Below are 15,933 nucleotides of genomic sequence, written 5' to 3'. Positions count from 1 at the left end.
CCACCGTTGCTGTTGTCCAAGGAATTCCATTTATAACCAATAAATGAGTAAGGTAATTTTGGGGTGAGGTAAGGGGGGGGGGGTAAGGGGAGAAGCTGCTGTTGCCACTGAAATCCCACTTGGAAGACTAGTAATGTGGGGTGGGCGTGGGGCAGGTGATCAAGTCCATCAGGAAGAGTGGAAATTCCACACAGATGGCCTTCCCTTGAAGACTGTTCCCTGACTGTTCCTAAAAGCAGCTGGGATCTCTCCTAGCAACAGAGGTAAAAGTCTGATCTTTGGCTGCTGACTTTTCCTTTATCTTCTTTCTTTGTCTTTTATACACTAGAAAATGAAGCCATGGGTGGGACTGTGCTTTCATCAACCTCTGTCCTGAGGCCTAGAGAGCAGGGAGAAACTGCTTTAAAATTCTCTAGAAGGAAAGTGGCATCAATTGAGAGCAGAAGGTTGGAATAACATGGGAGATTTTGGCTTTGAACACTCATTTTTAAGGTCTCCGTGTTAGTCAGTTTTTCATTGTTTCGATCAAAATACCTGACATGAACAACTGAAGGGAGGAAAAGTTTATTTTGGCTCAGGGTTTCAGAGGTTTCAGTCCATGGTCAGCTAACTCATTGTACTGGGCCTGACGCAAAGCAGAACATCATGGCGAAAGGGTGTGACTGAGAAAAGCTGCTCAGCTCATGGCAGCCAGGAAAGAGAGAGTGGGAGAGCCAGGGACAGGATATATAGTCCCCAAGGGCATGATTCCAGTGACCTACTTCCTCCAACCATGCCCCACCAACTTACAGTTACCACACGGTAGTCCAGTCAAGTTACCGATAACATTAGAGTCCTTTTGATCCAATCATTTCCTAAAAGCTCTACCATGAACATTGTTGAATTTCTTGTAGAGCTTTTTTGAATTTCTTGTAGAGCTTTGGAATCCAAATCCTAACACTGTCTTTCAATGTGCAAAGTTTCAACAGCCATCCATACTGTGAAATGCTCTGTCCACTCCACTTGTCCTTGAAAACACTCTGGGGGACCTTCACAAGTACGGTGGACTTCTGGCAGTTGAGTGAACTTTTTGTTCTGCCTAGTTGGTAAGTTGGTTCTGGATGGTGCCTTTTTAATGTTCTGATAATCACCCCTGGCTAAGACTGACACTGTGTGTCAGATGCAGAAGACCAAAATGTCTACAAGCAGGCGGGGTATGAGGAATTTGTGCACCACGTGAGAGCTTGGCCAACTGGGGTACACGGTCCACTTCCTCAGAGGTTGCTATAGCAACCTGGATTGTACCCCACTGTTGCCCAATTTTCCCATATTTCAACAAAAGGCGAACTTTATGTAAAACCTTCCAATTTTAAAGTGCTAGCTCAAATTTTAAAGAGAAAAATCCCCCTGGCTGTGCCAAACAAAACACCTCTATGGACTGTATCTAGGATGACTTTGTAAGTTGTGCTGAACAGAGTCGCTTAGGCAAAACTCTTAAAAAACAAACGGCAGCTGTGGGGAATACAGTAGCATCAGGGAGAGAAAAATGGTGTACTTTGAGTGTGATTGTAAAAAGGTAATGCTAACTGAGGTCAATTGATTGTATAGTTCTTACTACTTATGTGAGGTCCCTTGTTAATAATAATTATGAACATAATTAAATTCTTCCGATTCTGTAAAATTCCTTTTGGATTATTTTCATCCCATGTTTGTAGTTGAGCGATAGGGCTAAGATTTCATAATTTAAATGTATAAATAACTCTGCTTCAAATCGTGGTTTTGAATTTTGTTGTTTTTGTACCAGGGATTGAACCTAGGGATGCTTAACCACTGACTCATATTCCCAACCATTTTATTTTTTTTTATTTTGAGGCAGGGTCTCACTAATTGCTTAGGGCCTCACTAAGTTGTTGAGGCTGGCCTCAAACTTGTGATCCTCCTGCCTCAGCCTCCTGAATTGCTGGGATTACAGGCAGGTACCACCACACCTGGCAACTTGGTTTTGAATTTTTTCATGTACTTAATTGGTCTTAGTAAGGCCTCCATATTACTTCTGGGCAGGTCACATTTGTTGGACTTGATTTGGGGCTTATCATATAAAAAAGGAGAAAGGGAGAAAGCCTATATTCCTTTATTTTTACTCTTTCCTAGCAAATATTTAGTAAAAAATATTTTTAAAGTAGGATTTTGGGGATTTGACTGAAAAGCTGCATATATGTTCACTTGATGGTGACAAAGTCAGCCTGTGGCATTGAAGGAACACCACTAGGCACACTCCATCCCACTCCTGTTCCCTCCAACTCAGCTGATGATTTCACTTTCTAATCCTAGGCTAAACAACCAACTAAGATCCAGTGTGATAAGCTCTTAAGTGGGGAAAAGAACAGGTTCCCATGGAAACAGCAGGGAATCTAGCCTAGGCTCTGCCAAGGAGATAGGTCTATGAGGCTGCTGGAAGGAAGTGGCATCTTCAGGAAGAGTAAAAAAACTGATTTGACTTTAATTAGAGGCCAGGGTGAGAGCGAGGGCAAAAGCTCAGAACTGGAGAAAGTGTGGCAGGATCTGAGACAGAAATTGTCACTTTCTGATCATTTCTTGTTTGCTTGTTTATTGTCTCTTCTTCCACCTCCATTGCCTCACAGGAAACAGGAGGATTGCCTGCTGATTCCTCAGTACCTCGTGCATATGACCGGTTGACCTCTCTGGAGGGCCAGTCATGTGGCAGATCCTGTTCTAAGGGTTCCCCCACCATCCAAAAGACAAAGTTCTACTTCTTCAGAGATGGCTCACATGTTTCTCTTCTGTGAACCCTCCCCCATCTCTTCACCCATTCCTACTCCAGAATTAACTACTTCTTTCAGAGTTTCCTAGGCTATTGATCCTTCTCTGGAGCATCAACTAAATTATGCATAGTGTTTGTTAGTTTGATGTTTCCTTGTCTCCCCCATTCCTCCCTAAGTTTTACATCACATAAGGACCAGTCTTTATTTATCTGTCTCTGAAAGCTTTACAACACCAGGGGTAGACTTTTATACACAAAATAGGGCTCAGAAGTAGTTTTGAATAAATGCATTAGGGACAGAAGGTCATGAACACTCCCTCAGCCCCAGTCCTCAGAACATTTTAAAACAAATATTTGACCACATCAAAGCTCTACTTAATACTCTTGATGGACACTCTTCATCCTTAGAATAGAATTCCAACTCTTAACTACACTGGTTACCTCAGTGCCCTGTGTGAATTTGCTCCCATCCACCTCTCCAGTCACGTCCCTCCCACATCTGGTCGAATAAAACTTGACGGGAGTCCTTATTGCACAGTGCACGGGCTGTCCTGACTCATGCCACAAGGCTTTCACTTCAGCTTCTCCTCTGACCGGTATGCCCTTTCCACTTTCCTTGCCTGACTCCGTTCAGGCAATGACCTTCTCAAGCAAGCTTTCCCTCTTTGAATCCAGATCCTGATTAAGAACCCCCAAAAAGTACCAAGTAGAAAAGCTTATGGCGCTTCCCCCATTTATGTGATTAAAGACGAAAACAATACCGAAGCGTGAAATGTAATTAAAAAAACGGCACACGATTGCATGTACACTCGATTTAGAAGTCGGTCTATATTTAACGATTTTCTTTCATTCACCGTCTTTGCATGCATCCATTTGCGCACGCCCCAGTTTCTATCGGATCACCCTCAGGTTGGGTCAAACGCTTCTCTTCTGGGCTTTGCAGACACAACTCTATCTCGACATTCATCATCTGAGAAAGCTGCAAATTTGCTTTCCTCTGTGGAGGTGAGTTCCCGAGGTGGCGCTTACAGTATCTTTTCTCGATCAGACCCATTTTCTGAATTGAAGGGAACGCTCCTCCCCAGACCGCCAGCGCATTTCTTAACGAGCGGCTGCTTCTCTTCCCGCCCAGGAAATACAAAAACTGGCTTGCATCTATCAAGAATCGGTTCTGGGAAAACAGACTGAAATATCAGCCGGCCCTGAAAGTCAGGAAAAGGAAATGCTCTAAATTCCCGGGCCCAATGACAGGCGCAGGAACCGCGACAGCCAGAAGACCCACAGAGGAGGCGGGCCCAGGGAAGTGACTGGCACCGGAAGTCACGTGCGCGACTAGGCCTAAATCCACAATCCCGGCGGTCGATTGCTCAGCCTTACGGGCCGCTGGCGGGCTGCGCTGAGATCCAATCGTTCGGTGCTCGACTCGCTCGTGCTGCTGCCGCCGCCGAAGGAGGGGCAAAGCTCAAGATGGCGGACAAAACGCCAGGCGGATCTCAGAAGGCCAGTTCAAAGGTAATTTCTTAGAGGTCTTCATGAGTCAGTGGGTCTATGGCTGTCATCCAGGGTCTACGGACGCTTCCGGCTGGCGAGGGGTTGCTGGGGTGGGGGTCTCCGTTCTGGTCGCAACAGCAGGCCTGGGTGCCGCCGCACCGTGGTGCGCAGGTTTAGAGGCCTGATGTCCCCCTTCGGTCCCAGCCTGGATTCGGCTCGAGACCGGCGTGTCCAGGGGCTGGTGGCGTGTGTAGCTTGCCCCTTGCTTGGCACTGGAGTGAAGTCAGGGATTCAGAAGGAGACCTGAAGTCCTGAAAACGCGCCCTTGTGTCCCAGTCGGCTGGGCTCCGAGGCCGCGGTCTAGCGCCCGGGAGAGGCGGGAATCGCCTCCCGGTGTTTGGGTGTCTGTTTCTTTTTGTCTTGGTTCTTTGGCTTTCGTGTCTTACCTGCTGTGGCCATCTTCGGTGTCCTCCATGCCCTCCAAGGAGTACGTGGGCTCTCGGGTGGCAGGTTTGTGGAGGGAGGACGGAGAGCGAGGGGACGCGGGGTGGGAAGTAGCTAGGCGGGAGCGGCCACCCTTGGCAGGGTTGCGTGGCCAAGGTTAACGCTGCGCTCTACACGTGGCCTTCACCTCCGTGGAGAGGAAGTGAAAAATGAACCCTCTTTCGGGAGGGTCGCAGAGTCGGGGTCCCTCTCTCCGTGTGGTGTGTTCCACCGAAGGAAGAACTTCCGTGGACTTGGAAAATACCCAGTCAATTCCGCTTGAGTTTACAGGGAACGGAGCGCACATCTTGTGAAACCAGGGAGCTGTGGAAATAGTTTAGCGTCAATAAGGTTTTGATATCAGGTCGTAGTTGCCATCTTGGGCGGGTCATTTCATCGTTTTTAATTTTTTTAAAAAAATGGTTTGTTTTGCGTTGAGTTTCTCATCTGGAATTCAATATTAGAATATTGTTACTGCCATGAAGTAGTCAGTTGGTGAGCATTGAGATGCTGATGAAAGAAGTTGTGTAACACTGAAAGGTTCTAGGGACTTACAGACTATGATTTTTAAGTCAGATACTAGGAAGTTTAGGTAGAAGAGGAGAGCCTCGCCTTTGCTCTTTGATCTGCGAGACATCACAATCCATTTTATTTTTGCTTTCTCAGTGTCTAATAAACATGTCTTAATGCCATTTGGTAAATGATGTTCACCAAATTATTTAGTTTGTAATTGTTAATGTCCTTATCAGACATCCTCTAGTTAGGTGAAAGTATGGTACGTGGACAGTTTGTTGTGCTTTACATCAAACCTTTGCTCCATATCATTTCCATCCCTCCCCAGTAGATTTTTTTTCCTTCTCCCCTTCCTTCAGAGAGAGAGAGGTGGCTTAAATTCAGTAGTACCTGACTCTATCCACTCTGCTATTCAACAGATTTGTGATGAAAATAGCTCCACGTGCTGTTAGGGAACTGTTAGGAAAGCTTGCTACGTTTATGATAATTCACAATTTTTGTTTCTTCTCAAAGTATGAAGTATCCCGTCTTTGAGACCTTGGATACATTGAAAACATTTCAATGTGCTTGTTTAATCTTCCTTCTAAAATAGTACTGATGGTTGTGAATGTGTGACTGACTGTTCCTTCTAAGTAAATTATTGGGTTTTCTGTTAATGAGTCTTACCATTTATAGTCCTTTAGATTATCATCTGTTGATGCTTTCAACAGATTTCTTATCCATGTCTGTTAAAAGGAATCAGAACCCACTCAAATCGTGTATTGGCGTGATTTCTCTGTTATTAGGGAAACTCCATGATGTAGTAGAAAGGTTATGAATTTTGATAACAAAAGATTTCGATTCAAAATGTCAGGATACATTGTGATCCAGAGAATTTGAATCTAAGTTATCAGCTGTTATAATGACTTCCCAGATTGCCGCTTTTTACTTCTAATGCAACTCCAGAATTTATTAAGAGATTATATGATCATTTTGGCTAGTATTACAGTATTTGGTATTTCTGGTCATTGATCTATGGTTTTATTTCCCTCTTCTGGAAAGAGCAGATAAATGGCTTATATTCCACAGTACAGAAAGGGTGAACAGATACTTCTTTTTTATGCTCATTCTTCTTTGGTAGTTTAAATTTCCATTGATATAGGTAGGGATGATTATTAATTATATTTCTTGACATTGAGGAAAACATTAATTTAAAGATGTACGTAGCAAGCGTAAGGCCCACACAGTTCAGTCCCAGAACCACAAAACAAAAAAATAACATGCAGGATTTTTGCCATTGACAATAGCAAAATCGTTAACATCTCTTTAATTATAGGTAACTGCTACAGTTTCTTCTAGCTAGCTTCAAAACTACATTTTTACAAATGTGTGTCAAGTGACTTACCTATATGTATAGTTGTCTATAATGAAAAGACCTCCAGGCTCTTATTTTCTGTGTAATTTTATTTCTTTTTTTCTTTTTTGTAGCATGGATTGAACCCAGGGGCACTTAACCACTAAACAACATCCCCAGCCCTTTTTATTTTTTATTTTGAGAGAGGGTCTCACTAAGTTGCTTATTAGGGCCTCTATAAATTGCAAGGCTGGCTTTGAACTTGTGATTCTCCTGCCTTGGCCTCCTGAGTTGCTGGGATTGCAGGCATGCTATCATGCCTGCTTAGTATTTTTCATTTTAAAGCCTGGCGGATTTGGACATTCAGTAAATGTTTTGGAAATGAACTAAAATTTCCTATGCATTTATTTCTGTTTAGACTAAACAGGATAGACTAAACCTAATATTAATTGGGTAAGGCAGGAGTTTAGTGCCATATTAGAGCTTTGATTTTGAAAGGGGAGAGGGAGAGACATGCCCAGGGAGGGGTTGCTGAAAGCACTCCCTCTTATCATTGTGAGTTTATAAAATTGTTAAACATATTTCTTTAGAATTTAGTTTATAAAAATTATTTTAACATTTTGAATTTCAGTTTTATTGTTTGTATGCTCAGCCAAAGGAGGCTATAAAGAGAATCTGGTATTTCCTTTTTCTTCTATATCTCCTGTGCTGGTAATATTGATAATATAATGGAATTGTGTGCCCTGTTATTTCACTCTGATGGTACCTGTTTTTTTTTTTGTCATATTATAATAAATTGGGTTAAAGAGGTAAATGGATAAAATAGGAAACACTACTGGCTTCCTTGGACATAGAATACTGAAATGCTTTGAACTATTGTCTGCCTTTGCTGATTAACAAAAAAATCACCTAGAGAAAAAAAAAAAAGTAAAACGAGGATCTTTTCTAGACTTGTGATCCTTATGTATTTGTTGTGACTGTTGATACGGTTTTTTACAGTTCTTACTAGACTGAATTGATGGTTTTCTGAAATTCCAGCATTTGTTTTCTTTTGGTTTTTGTTTCTGAAACTTTTTTTTCTTGGAGAGCAAGCCTAAGAAAGAGAGCCATTTGCCTTGGTGGCAAATGAGAGAGTTCATTTGGCATACATGTTAAAGACTCCTGCACCTTTGTACAATGAGCAGCACTTTTGAAAGAAAAATAAAACTTGGTGCAGAACTTTAAAATAACAATAATATTACAAAAATTCGTCTTATATTATATAGTTTTAACATTCGTTGCATACCAGCCATGTACTGGATATTTTGCTGAAATGACTTTTTTAAATTTTTTTTATTCTGTAGATCAAATCCCAGGACCTTGCATATGCTAAGCATGCCTCTACCACTGAAGTGCACTGGCAGCCTTGAAACAACTTTTCAGATACGTTTGCCAGTAACACTTGAGGCTGTTGTATTCCTTGAGAAGTTAATCACCTCTCTTAATACTATAGGACAAAGTGTACTTAAAGCTTTTTATATATTGGTAGTGTTTTGGATGTAATTTAAAAAATCATGTTAGATTGTTATGTAACTATATTACATGTAGTGCAAATCTTAATGCTCTTACAAAGGGGTTTTTTTTTTTTTTTTTTGAGAGGTAAAACCTTGGTTTGGCTTGAGTACTGGCATTAAGCCAGGTAGCTGCTATTTGTTAATGAGTAGACATAGTGTGTTGACAGTGTGGGGTATAATTTTGTTTGGTAGGTACTTGTTTAGATAGGTTAAGTCAACAAGTGTATTGAGGCTTTCTCATTTGTCAGATACTGTGCTTGCTGTTAAGGTAAAAAAAAAAAAAATTAAAAAGGACATTAAATTAGTCTGTTCCTACTCCTGGGGAGCATGCTTTCTAGTAGGAGAGAGCTAACTCACATAATAGTACAAGGCAGTGCTCTCAGAAGTGTCTAAAAGTAGGGAGATGACACATTAGAGCTTGGGGAGAAGGCAGCTTCAAGAGTATCGTGGAATTTGGGTCCTTTGAGCAGTGAGGAGAGTCTCAAGGGTATAGATAGGAGCATTAAAAGGAGAGGGATGAGGTGAAGAAAATAAATAGGTGGGAAATAGATTGAGAAGTGCTCTGATTTAATCGGCATAGGGCACTTACTTGGGTATAAAATGGGTTAAAGACTGGAAAGATAAGTTTGGGTTTAACTGTGGAGGACTTTAAATGCTAGGGAATAAAATTAGAGATCTGGGAGAAATTTTAGGCAGGAAAGTCCTTTAGGAGAGCTCTTCTGAAGTCATAGTTTAGGAAGGATTTAAGGGTTAGGACCGATTTGGAGGTTATTACAGTGGTGTTGGCACATTTTGAAGATTGCTTAAAAAAAAAAAATCACACCTCAAGATCCTGTTCCAGGAAGCTTTCCCTGACAATCCTCATTTCCCCACCCAATTAAAATTTTCCTGCCTTCTGTGCTCTTGTGACATAGCCACATTGTTTTACTTGGTTTTAAAATCCATTCCTAAGTATAGGAGCTGTATCTTATTTTACTTTGCAAGGCACAGTAGCATTTATCTAATGCAAGGCACAGTACCAGCCTAGGAAGTATTCAGTAAGTGATTAATTGAAGGGAAGATCTAAATCAAACAAAAGGTCTCTATGCAAGATCTATGTTAAGTCTCATAATTTCACTCAGCTGATTAGGAAGGTGTCTAGGATAACTCTGTTAGAATGCTGCTGCTGCTGGTTAACACTGAGCAATTATTAAGTTAACATTTTTCTAAGAGCTTCACCTGTATTTGCATTTCACAACAATCTTGAGATGGGTGCTATTCAGTTTCACATATGAAGAAACTAAGGAGAAGCTAGTTTAGGAGGAATTTTGGACATGTGAGATTTGAGAACCTTGCAGACACATAGGTGAAGACATCCAGGAGACGGTTTGAGAATAGATTGAAATCCACGAGATGACCAAAATTGAAGATCAAGAACTGGAAATCATTTTTGTATAATAAAGGTGCTGATGTATTTCCTTTGGGAGAAATTGTTCAACTTTGGGTGAAAATTTTGATGCTTTTAGAGGGCAAGGCATTTAGGAGATGGAATGGTGAGCTGGACAGGCAGGAGTGGTGGTGGAGGAACATTGCTGTGCATAGCCTGCTAATTTGAAAACTTAGGTGTGGGGCTTTCATTTGAAGTAAAGTAGGAGCAGCAAGATAAAATGCTAGTTTTTATTCTTGGCCAATAAGATACAGGGCCATAAGTATCGTATAGTTGGCTTTACATTTATCACCTTAGCAACCAATAAAATGATTGATCTTTTTGAATTTTCTTATTTTTGCTATCCTAAGATAAAGTTCTTACATCTGCTTCTTTTTTTGCCTTAAGCTTTCCTTATTCTGCCCATTAATTTCTTGCATTTGAGTCTTTTCATCTGGATGAGGAATTGTGTTATAAACTTCAGAAGATATTTAAGCATCATTGATTTGTGTTCTTCAGTTGAGAAAAAACAACCGAAGACAATACAGTTCAGGTGTAGGTTAAGAAGAGGGAGAGGCTCCTCGTCTATGGTGGTACATTTACTGTTGACTTCAACCACTAGCTTTTGAAATTGGTCATCCTTTTAAAAACCTTATTAACAACTGCTTGCATCTCTCTGTTAATCTTAGTTTTTTTTTTGTTCTAAAAACGTTCCATTGAATGCTGTGTAGTTACGGCTGCATATCAGTGGTAAATGTCTGGTTTGCAGTAAATATAACCATGACTTTTTAGGTTAATTGAAATTGGCTGATTCATTATTCTAAGCCATGCTGTTACTGCTTTGTTTGCAAAGTCATAGTGCTACTTTTGAACAGATTACTTTCAGAGATCATTCACCAATTTGGTAGAAGGTTATTCAAGTGATATTCTTGATTAGATTATGACTACATGACTTGGAGTCATGAAAGAGTTAACTCTGGAAATAGGTGGAGAGTCCAGGTTCTTGTGACTCTTAGTTTTAAATCCTAGAAATTGATGATTTGGATGCGGCACCAGTAGAATAAAGGCTGTTCCTTTCTTAGCTACTCTCTTGCATGCTTCTTATTCTTGTGTTAGAGCTATTTTCCAATTCCTTTACCCCCTTGCAAAGATTTCCCTTTGGAATTTTGAGCTTTTGAATGAAATTGTATTAAAATATATAAATAAATGTGAGTATCATTCACATAGTTTTAATATTGTCTTTTTCCATACAGGAATATTAGTCTTCAAAAAGTGACTTGGATTTCTTAAAGTGGTTTTTGCGTGTTTTATGTTCCTGTCATTACAATATTGTGTTTGTTACCTAGCAGGTTAATACTGGTGTTTAGGAAGGCTTTTTTTTTTAAGTCCATTCAGCCTCTTCACTTAATTTGTGTTCCTTTTATTATCTTGGATTTTCTAATTTTTAGATGTCTGCAAATAGGTGTATTTCAAAGAATGTTTCACAAAATTGAAATGTAAAAATGCTTATTCTTTTATACTATCTTGATTATTAAGAAAGGTCACCTGGGAGAAGAAAATGAATGGGGAAGGCACAGTAAAGTTGAGGACAGGAAAATGATGGACAGAAAGAATGAAGATGGGTGATATCTCAATGCATGCCTGGTTTGGGCTAGTTTTTGCCTAGGGCTCAATACAGTGGAGTTCTGGGAGTAAATTGAGTTAGAAAATCAGATCAGCTGCTTTTAGTCTTATGTTGGGACAAGGTAAATAAAGCAATACTTCATGAACTCATGAATCTTCCTGTATTTGCTCTTTTCTAAAACATAACAAATGTTTAATTTGCTTTAGAAAATTAGTGTGTATTTTATTTGAAATCTAGAACTGGGAGCTAGGGTCAGGTGAGATATTTGTGATTTTAAGATTCTTGATTTCACTTTTAACACTGAAAGAAAATCTCACTTTAACACGGAAGTAAAATCTTACCATGCAGTATCTTCAAAAAAAAAAAAAATTAGTGACAAAGTTAAATTCTTAGTCTCCATGTAAAACTTTCAGAAAGGTACCATGTATTATTCAGCTAATAGCCTTGCAGCCTGGCTTTTTTTGTCCCTAGATGTTTTTTTTGAAAACAACAACAAATTATTTTGTGCCATGTGTAGTCTGAGATGTAAATCAGTTAAGAAAAAATAAGATGAAATTTTAATGGTCACCATTGTTGGAAAGTGCCATTATCTGAGGATTTAACCCTATAGGCGCAGGGATCTCTACAGTCAGCCCTTGACATGATGAATTAGAAGCAGGTCTCTTAAAACAAGTTGCAAATGGTGACCTATTGGGGATTTGGTATTATAATTTTCCCTTTTATTTATAGTAGACTTTGTACCTTTTTTCTAGATAGCAATGGTTTTATATATGGATTTTCTTGCTGTTAGAGTCCCTTCATGTGGCTTTCAGTTGTTGGCAAAAGGAAAGTTTTTTTGTTTTGTTTTGGGTTTTTTTTTTTGGCTGTGGATCAAGATGTTGCTGCTTGGGCAGTGTTGGAGCAATAGTCTGTCTTATGACTTGGGAAGAGCTTTTGCACCAAAATTCTGTTGTAAAAATGATGGGTACGTTTCTAGTCTATACTATATAAAGGTAACTATTCCTCAGATATAGTCTATTAACATTTATATCACATTTTTGGAAATATGATTTCTGAATTTTAAAGAATTGATTTGCACATTTATCTTGAATCTCAACCTTTTCATAAGTCAGAGATTTCCCTTGTTCAATTTTATTAGCTGAGAAGGAATTGCTAAAAGTTAGGGAAGATTAAATCCATATCACTTAAGAAACTATTAGTCTAACAAGACTTTTTTTTTATCTTTTAAATATTGACTTTTTAAAAAATTTTTTTAATATTTGTAGACCAGATCATCAGATGTTCATTCATCTGGCTCTTCAGATGCACATGTGAGTATAAAAGACAGTCTTTTGTCTTTTTCCTTTAAAAAGTAAATATAATTTTTCTTTGTGTATATATCTCCATGCCTATGACTTTATATGGTAAGTAAATACATTTACACTGTATGCACATTTTTTTCTTTTTCCCTCTTATTTTGTGTTCTTCTTGTATAAGTTAGCCGCCTTACACCATCTTAGAAACTCAATATGTATGTTTCCTTATTTTTTTATTGTGCTTATAAAGTTTTGTGCACATATAAATGTGTGTACTTAGATACTGTGGGATTGCAAAATTTGGACACTTTTTTTTCAGTGTACATTATACCTGTTGAAATTTTCTGCATGGCAGCTGGCATGCTCTGATCTGTTTTTTCTAATGGCATCATAATGTTGGAGAAGTACAATTATTTATTAAGCTATTTTGGTGTTAGTAGACACAAACTTTTTGTTTAAAGCTTTTTGACATTTTTTTAAATTATTTTATTTATTTATTGTTATGTGGTGCTGAGGATTGAACCCAGTGCCTCACACATGCTAGGCAAGTGCTCTACCACTGAGCTACAGCCACAGCCTGCTTTTTGACATTTTGAATTGTTATTACAGCAGTTTTCACAGTGTGCTTTGTAGACCTCTAGGGGTTGTTAAGAATCTCTTCCGGGGTCTTTGAGTTCAAAACTAAAGCATTAGTTACTTTTCTCACTGTTTTGATATTTGCACTGATGATGCAAAAGCAGTTGGTGGGTAAACTATTGGCTTTTTACAGTTAAAGAATCAGGGAAGCGGTGCCAAAACCGCTAGTCATTTTGTTCCTTCCCACCAGGCACAATGAAAAATGCTAGTTTCACTTAAGAATGTTTTTAGTGAACCAATAAAATTAGTAATATTATTATTAAGTCTTGACTTGTATGTGGGTCTTTTTAATAGTGTGTGATGAAACGAGTATAACACTTATCCTTACCAAGGTGTGATGTTTGTCCTGTGGAAAATTACTTGTGTGAGATTGAGTTGGGGAATGAAGCTAGCTGCTTTTTGCATGCAATACCATTTTCACTTGAAGAAACAACTGATACATAAACTATGGTTAGTCAGACCTGGGTATTTGGTAGACATTTTCTTAAAAATGAAGAAAAGAATCTGTTTTTTAAAGAATAACAATTGATTTTTACCACTATATTTGTGCTTTCAAGTGGGAGTTAGAATTATTGAAAACTTGGCCCTGTTCTTAAGGATTTTGCTAATGATATCAAGGGTGATTGCAGCAGTATAAGGAACATGGTTTTTGGTAATCTATAATAAAATTTGTCATGACTTTCAGATCATTTCTAGTTTTCAGTATTATATACATGATTTAAAAAGAATTTTTTTTTTTTTTTTAACTTTCCTGAAGATGGATGCATCTGGACCCTCAGATAGTGATATGCCAAGTCGGACGCGGCCTAAGAGTCCAAGAAAACATAATTATAGGAATGAAAGTGCCCGTGAGAGCCTTTGTGATTCTCCTCATCAGAATCTCTCAAGAGTGAGTATTGGTAGATAGGAAAGGATGGTTAATGATTTTAATTTATCCTTGATTGAATTTGATGATGGAATATTTGGTTTTTTACTTGTTTCATCTTGTCATGTTAGAAAATAACATTTTTTGTTAATAATAAACTCAAGTTTATATAAGAATGTTTTTTTAGTTTATATGAGATGTTTCATTTACAATGCTTAATGATATTTTAAAAACAAAGTATTTTAGATGTATGGTGGCTATTGTCAAATTTATCTTTACCCCCTTGTTCATTGAACCAAGTGCCAAATACCAGTCACTGGAAATATATAGATGATTAAAACTTAGTCCTCATTCTTAGAGAGCTTATGGTCTTACCCTGGGAAGCAAGTAGGAGCAGGTGCTGTCTGTTGGTAAGTGTAATGCCTGGGGCATTCAGGAATAGAGAGAGGGAACATATTTTCTCCTGCATCTGCAAAATACTCTTGGGCTTTTTTAGTTTTTAATTTATTTAACATAACTTTTTTTCTGATTAAATTCAGAAAATATAATAATATAATCATCACCAGCTAGTCTAAAGCATCAGTGACACGTTTTTTATTGTTTAATATTTCTAAGCATAAATATTTCTGAGATCCATTTTACAGCAACACGTCTTTAAAATATCCTGTTTTCAATCTAATGTTTTTTTTCATTTCAGTAAAACTCTGTAAACAAACTTTTCAGTGGATGAGTGTTATTCCTTTGAGTAAACACTCTTTGATTTCCTTAGCTATTTCTCTCTTGGATGTCTAAATGTAGCTCTTCAGATATAAATAAAGCTTGAGCGCAGAAATTTTGTTTTGTTAAATTATGGTTTTCATCGAATTTAAATGTAATTTTATCATTCATTTAAACTTTTGAAGATGATTCCAGAAACACTGAATGATAGCAAAATATTTTTCTTTCCACTTTGAGGGGGAAAAATTATTTTAAATCTGTTTCTGAAACCCAGCATTAACTTTCAGCTTATAAACTGCTTTCTTTTTCTCAAGGGGACTTCATTTTTAATTAAAATAATTTTTTTTTTTTTTTGGTATTGGGGATTGAATTCAGGGGCGTTTAACCACTGAGCCACATCCTCAACCCCTTTTATATTTTATTAAGAGATAGGGTCTTGCTAAGTTGCTTAGGACCTCACTAAGTTGCTAAGGCCGGCTTTGAAGTTGCAATCCTTTTGCTTCAGACTCTGGATCTGCTGGGATTACAGGCCTGTGCCACTGCGCCTGGCTATTTGAAAAAATTGTTTTTGTGGTGCCAGATAATGAACCCAGGCCTCATTCATGCCAGGCAGTGCCTTACCCCTTAGCTATATTTTCAGTCCCAGAAACCTTCAAATTTCAATATTTTACGTTGTGTTTAATAAAGAGTTCTATCTTTTAAGTTTATGAATCAAATGAGTAACTGATTGAGCAACTAGAAGTCTTCAGACAATATATTTACGCCTATTTTAGAAAGAAATTCCATCTAAGTTACATATATGAAGACTTCATTAAAATGTTATTTTCTTATGTATATTGAGTGTCCCTTATCTGAAGTGTTATGCATTTTGAGTTTTTTCAGATTTTGGAATATTTGCATATACATAATGCATTACCCTTGGGGATGGGACCCAAGTCTTAAACAAGAAATTTATTTAGGGCTGGGGTTGTAGCTTGGTGGTAGAATACTCACCTAGCTTGTGTGAGGCACTGGGTTCCATCCTCAGCTTCACATAAAATAAATAAATAAAATAAAGGTATTGTGTCCATCTATAACTAAAAAAAATTTAAAAAGAAATTCATGTATGTTTTATATAAATTTTATACTTATAGCCTGAAGATAATTTTGCTTAATCCTTTTATTGGGTACCTAGGTTTTGACCATGACTAGTCACACGAGATCAGGTGTGGAATTTTCCACTTATGGCATCATATTGATGCTCAGAAAGTTTCCAAT

At 38.3% G+C, this 15,933-nt stretch overlaps 1 protein-coding gene across 3 annotated transcripts in view; it reads left to right on the top strand.

The window, feature by feature from the left end:
• Positions 1 to 4,125: 4,125 nt before the first annotated feature.
• The window catches only part of U2surp (U2 snRNP associated SURP domain containing), a 49,625-nt gene continuing 37,817 nt past the window's right edge, over positions 4,126 to 15,933 (top strand). For 2 of the 3 annotated variants that reach the window (XM_027933793.3, XM_027933792.3), the window contains exons 1-3: positions 4,128 to 4,273; positions 12,429 to 12,473; positions 13,852 to 13,983. In XM_027933793.3, the coding sequence (XP_027789594.1) occupies positions 4,229 to 4,273; positions 12,429 to 12,473; positions 13,852 to 13,983 (222 nt within the window). In that variant the 5' untranslated portion in view covers positions 4,128 to 4,228. Of the gene's footprint in view, positions 4,274 to 12,428; positions 12,474 to 13,851; positions 13,984 to 15,933 lie in introns of all 3 variants that reach the window. The other variant, XM_071615578.1, reaches the window with a different exon arrangement.

The sequence above is a fragment of the Marmota flaviventris genome, chromosome 8 (genome assembly GCF_047511675.1).
Source record: "Marmota flaviventris isolate mMarFla1 chromosome 8, mMarFla1.hap1, whole genome shotgun sequence".
NCBI lineage: Eukaryota > Metazoa > Chordata > Mammalia > Rodentia > Sciuridae > Marmota > Marmota flaviventris.
This window is presented reverse-complemented; position numbering and strand designations above follow the sequence as displayed.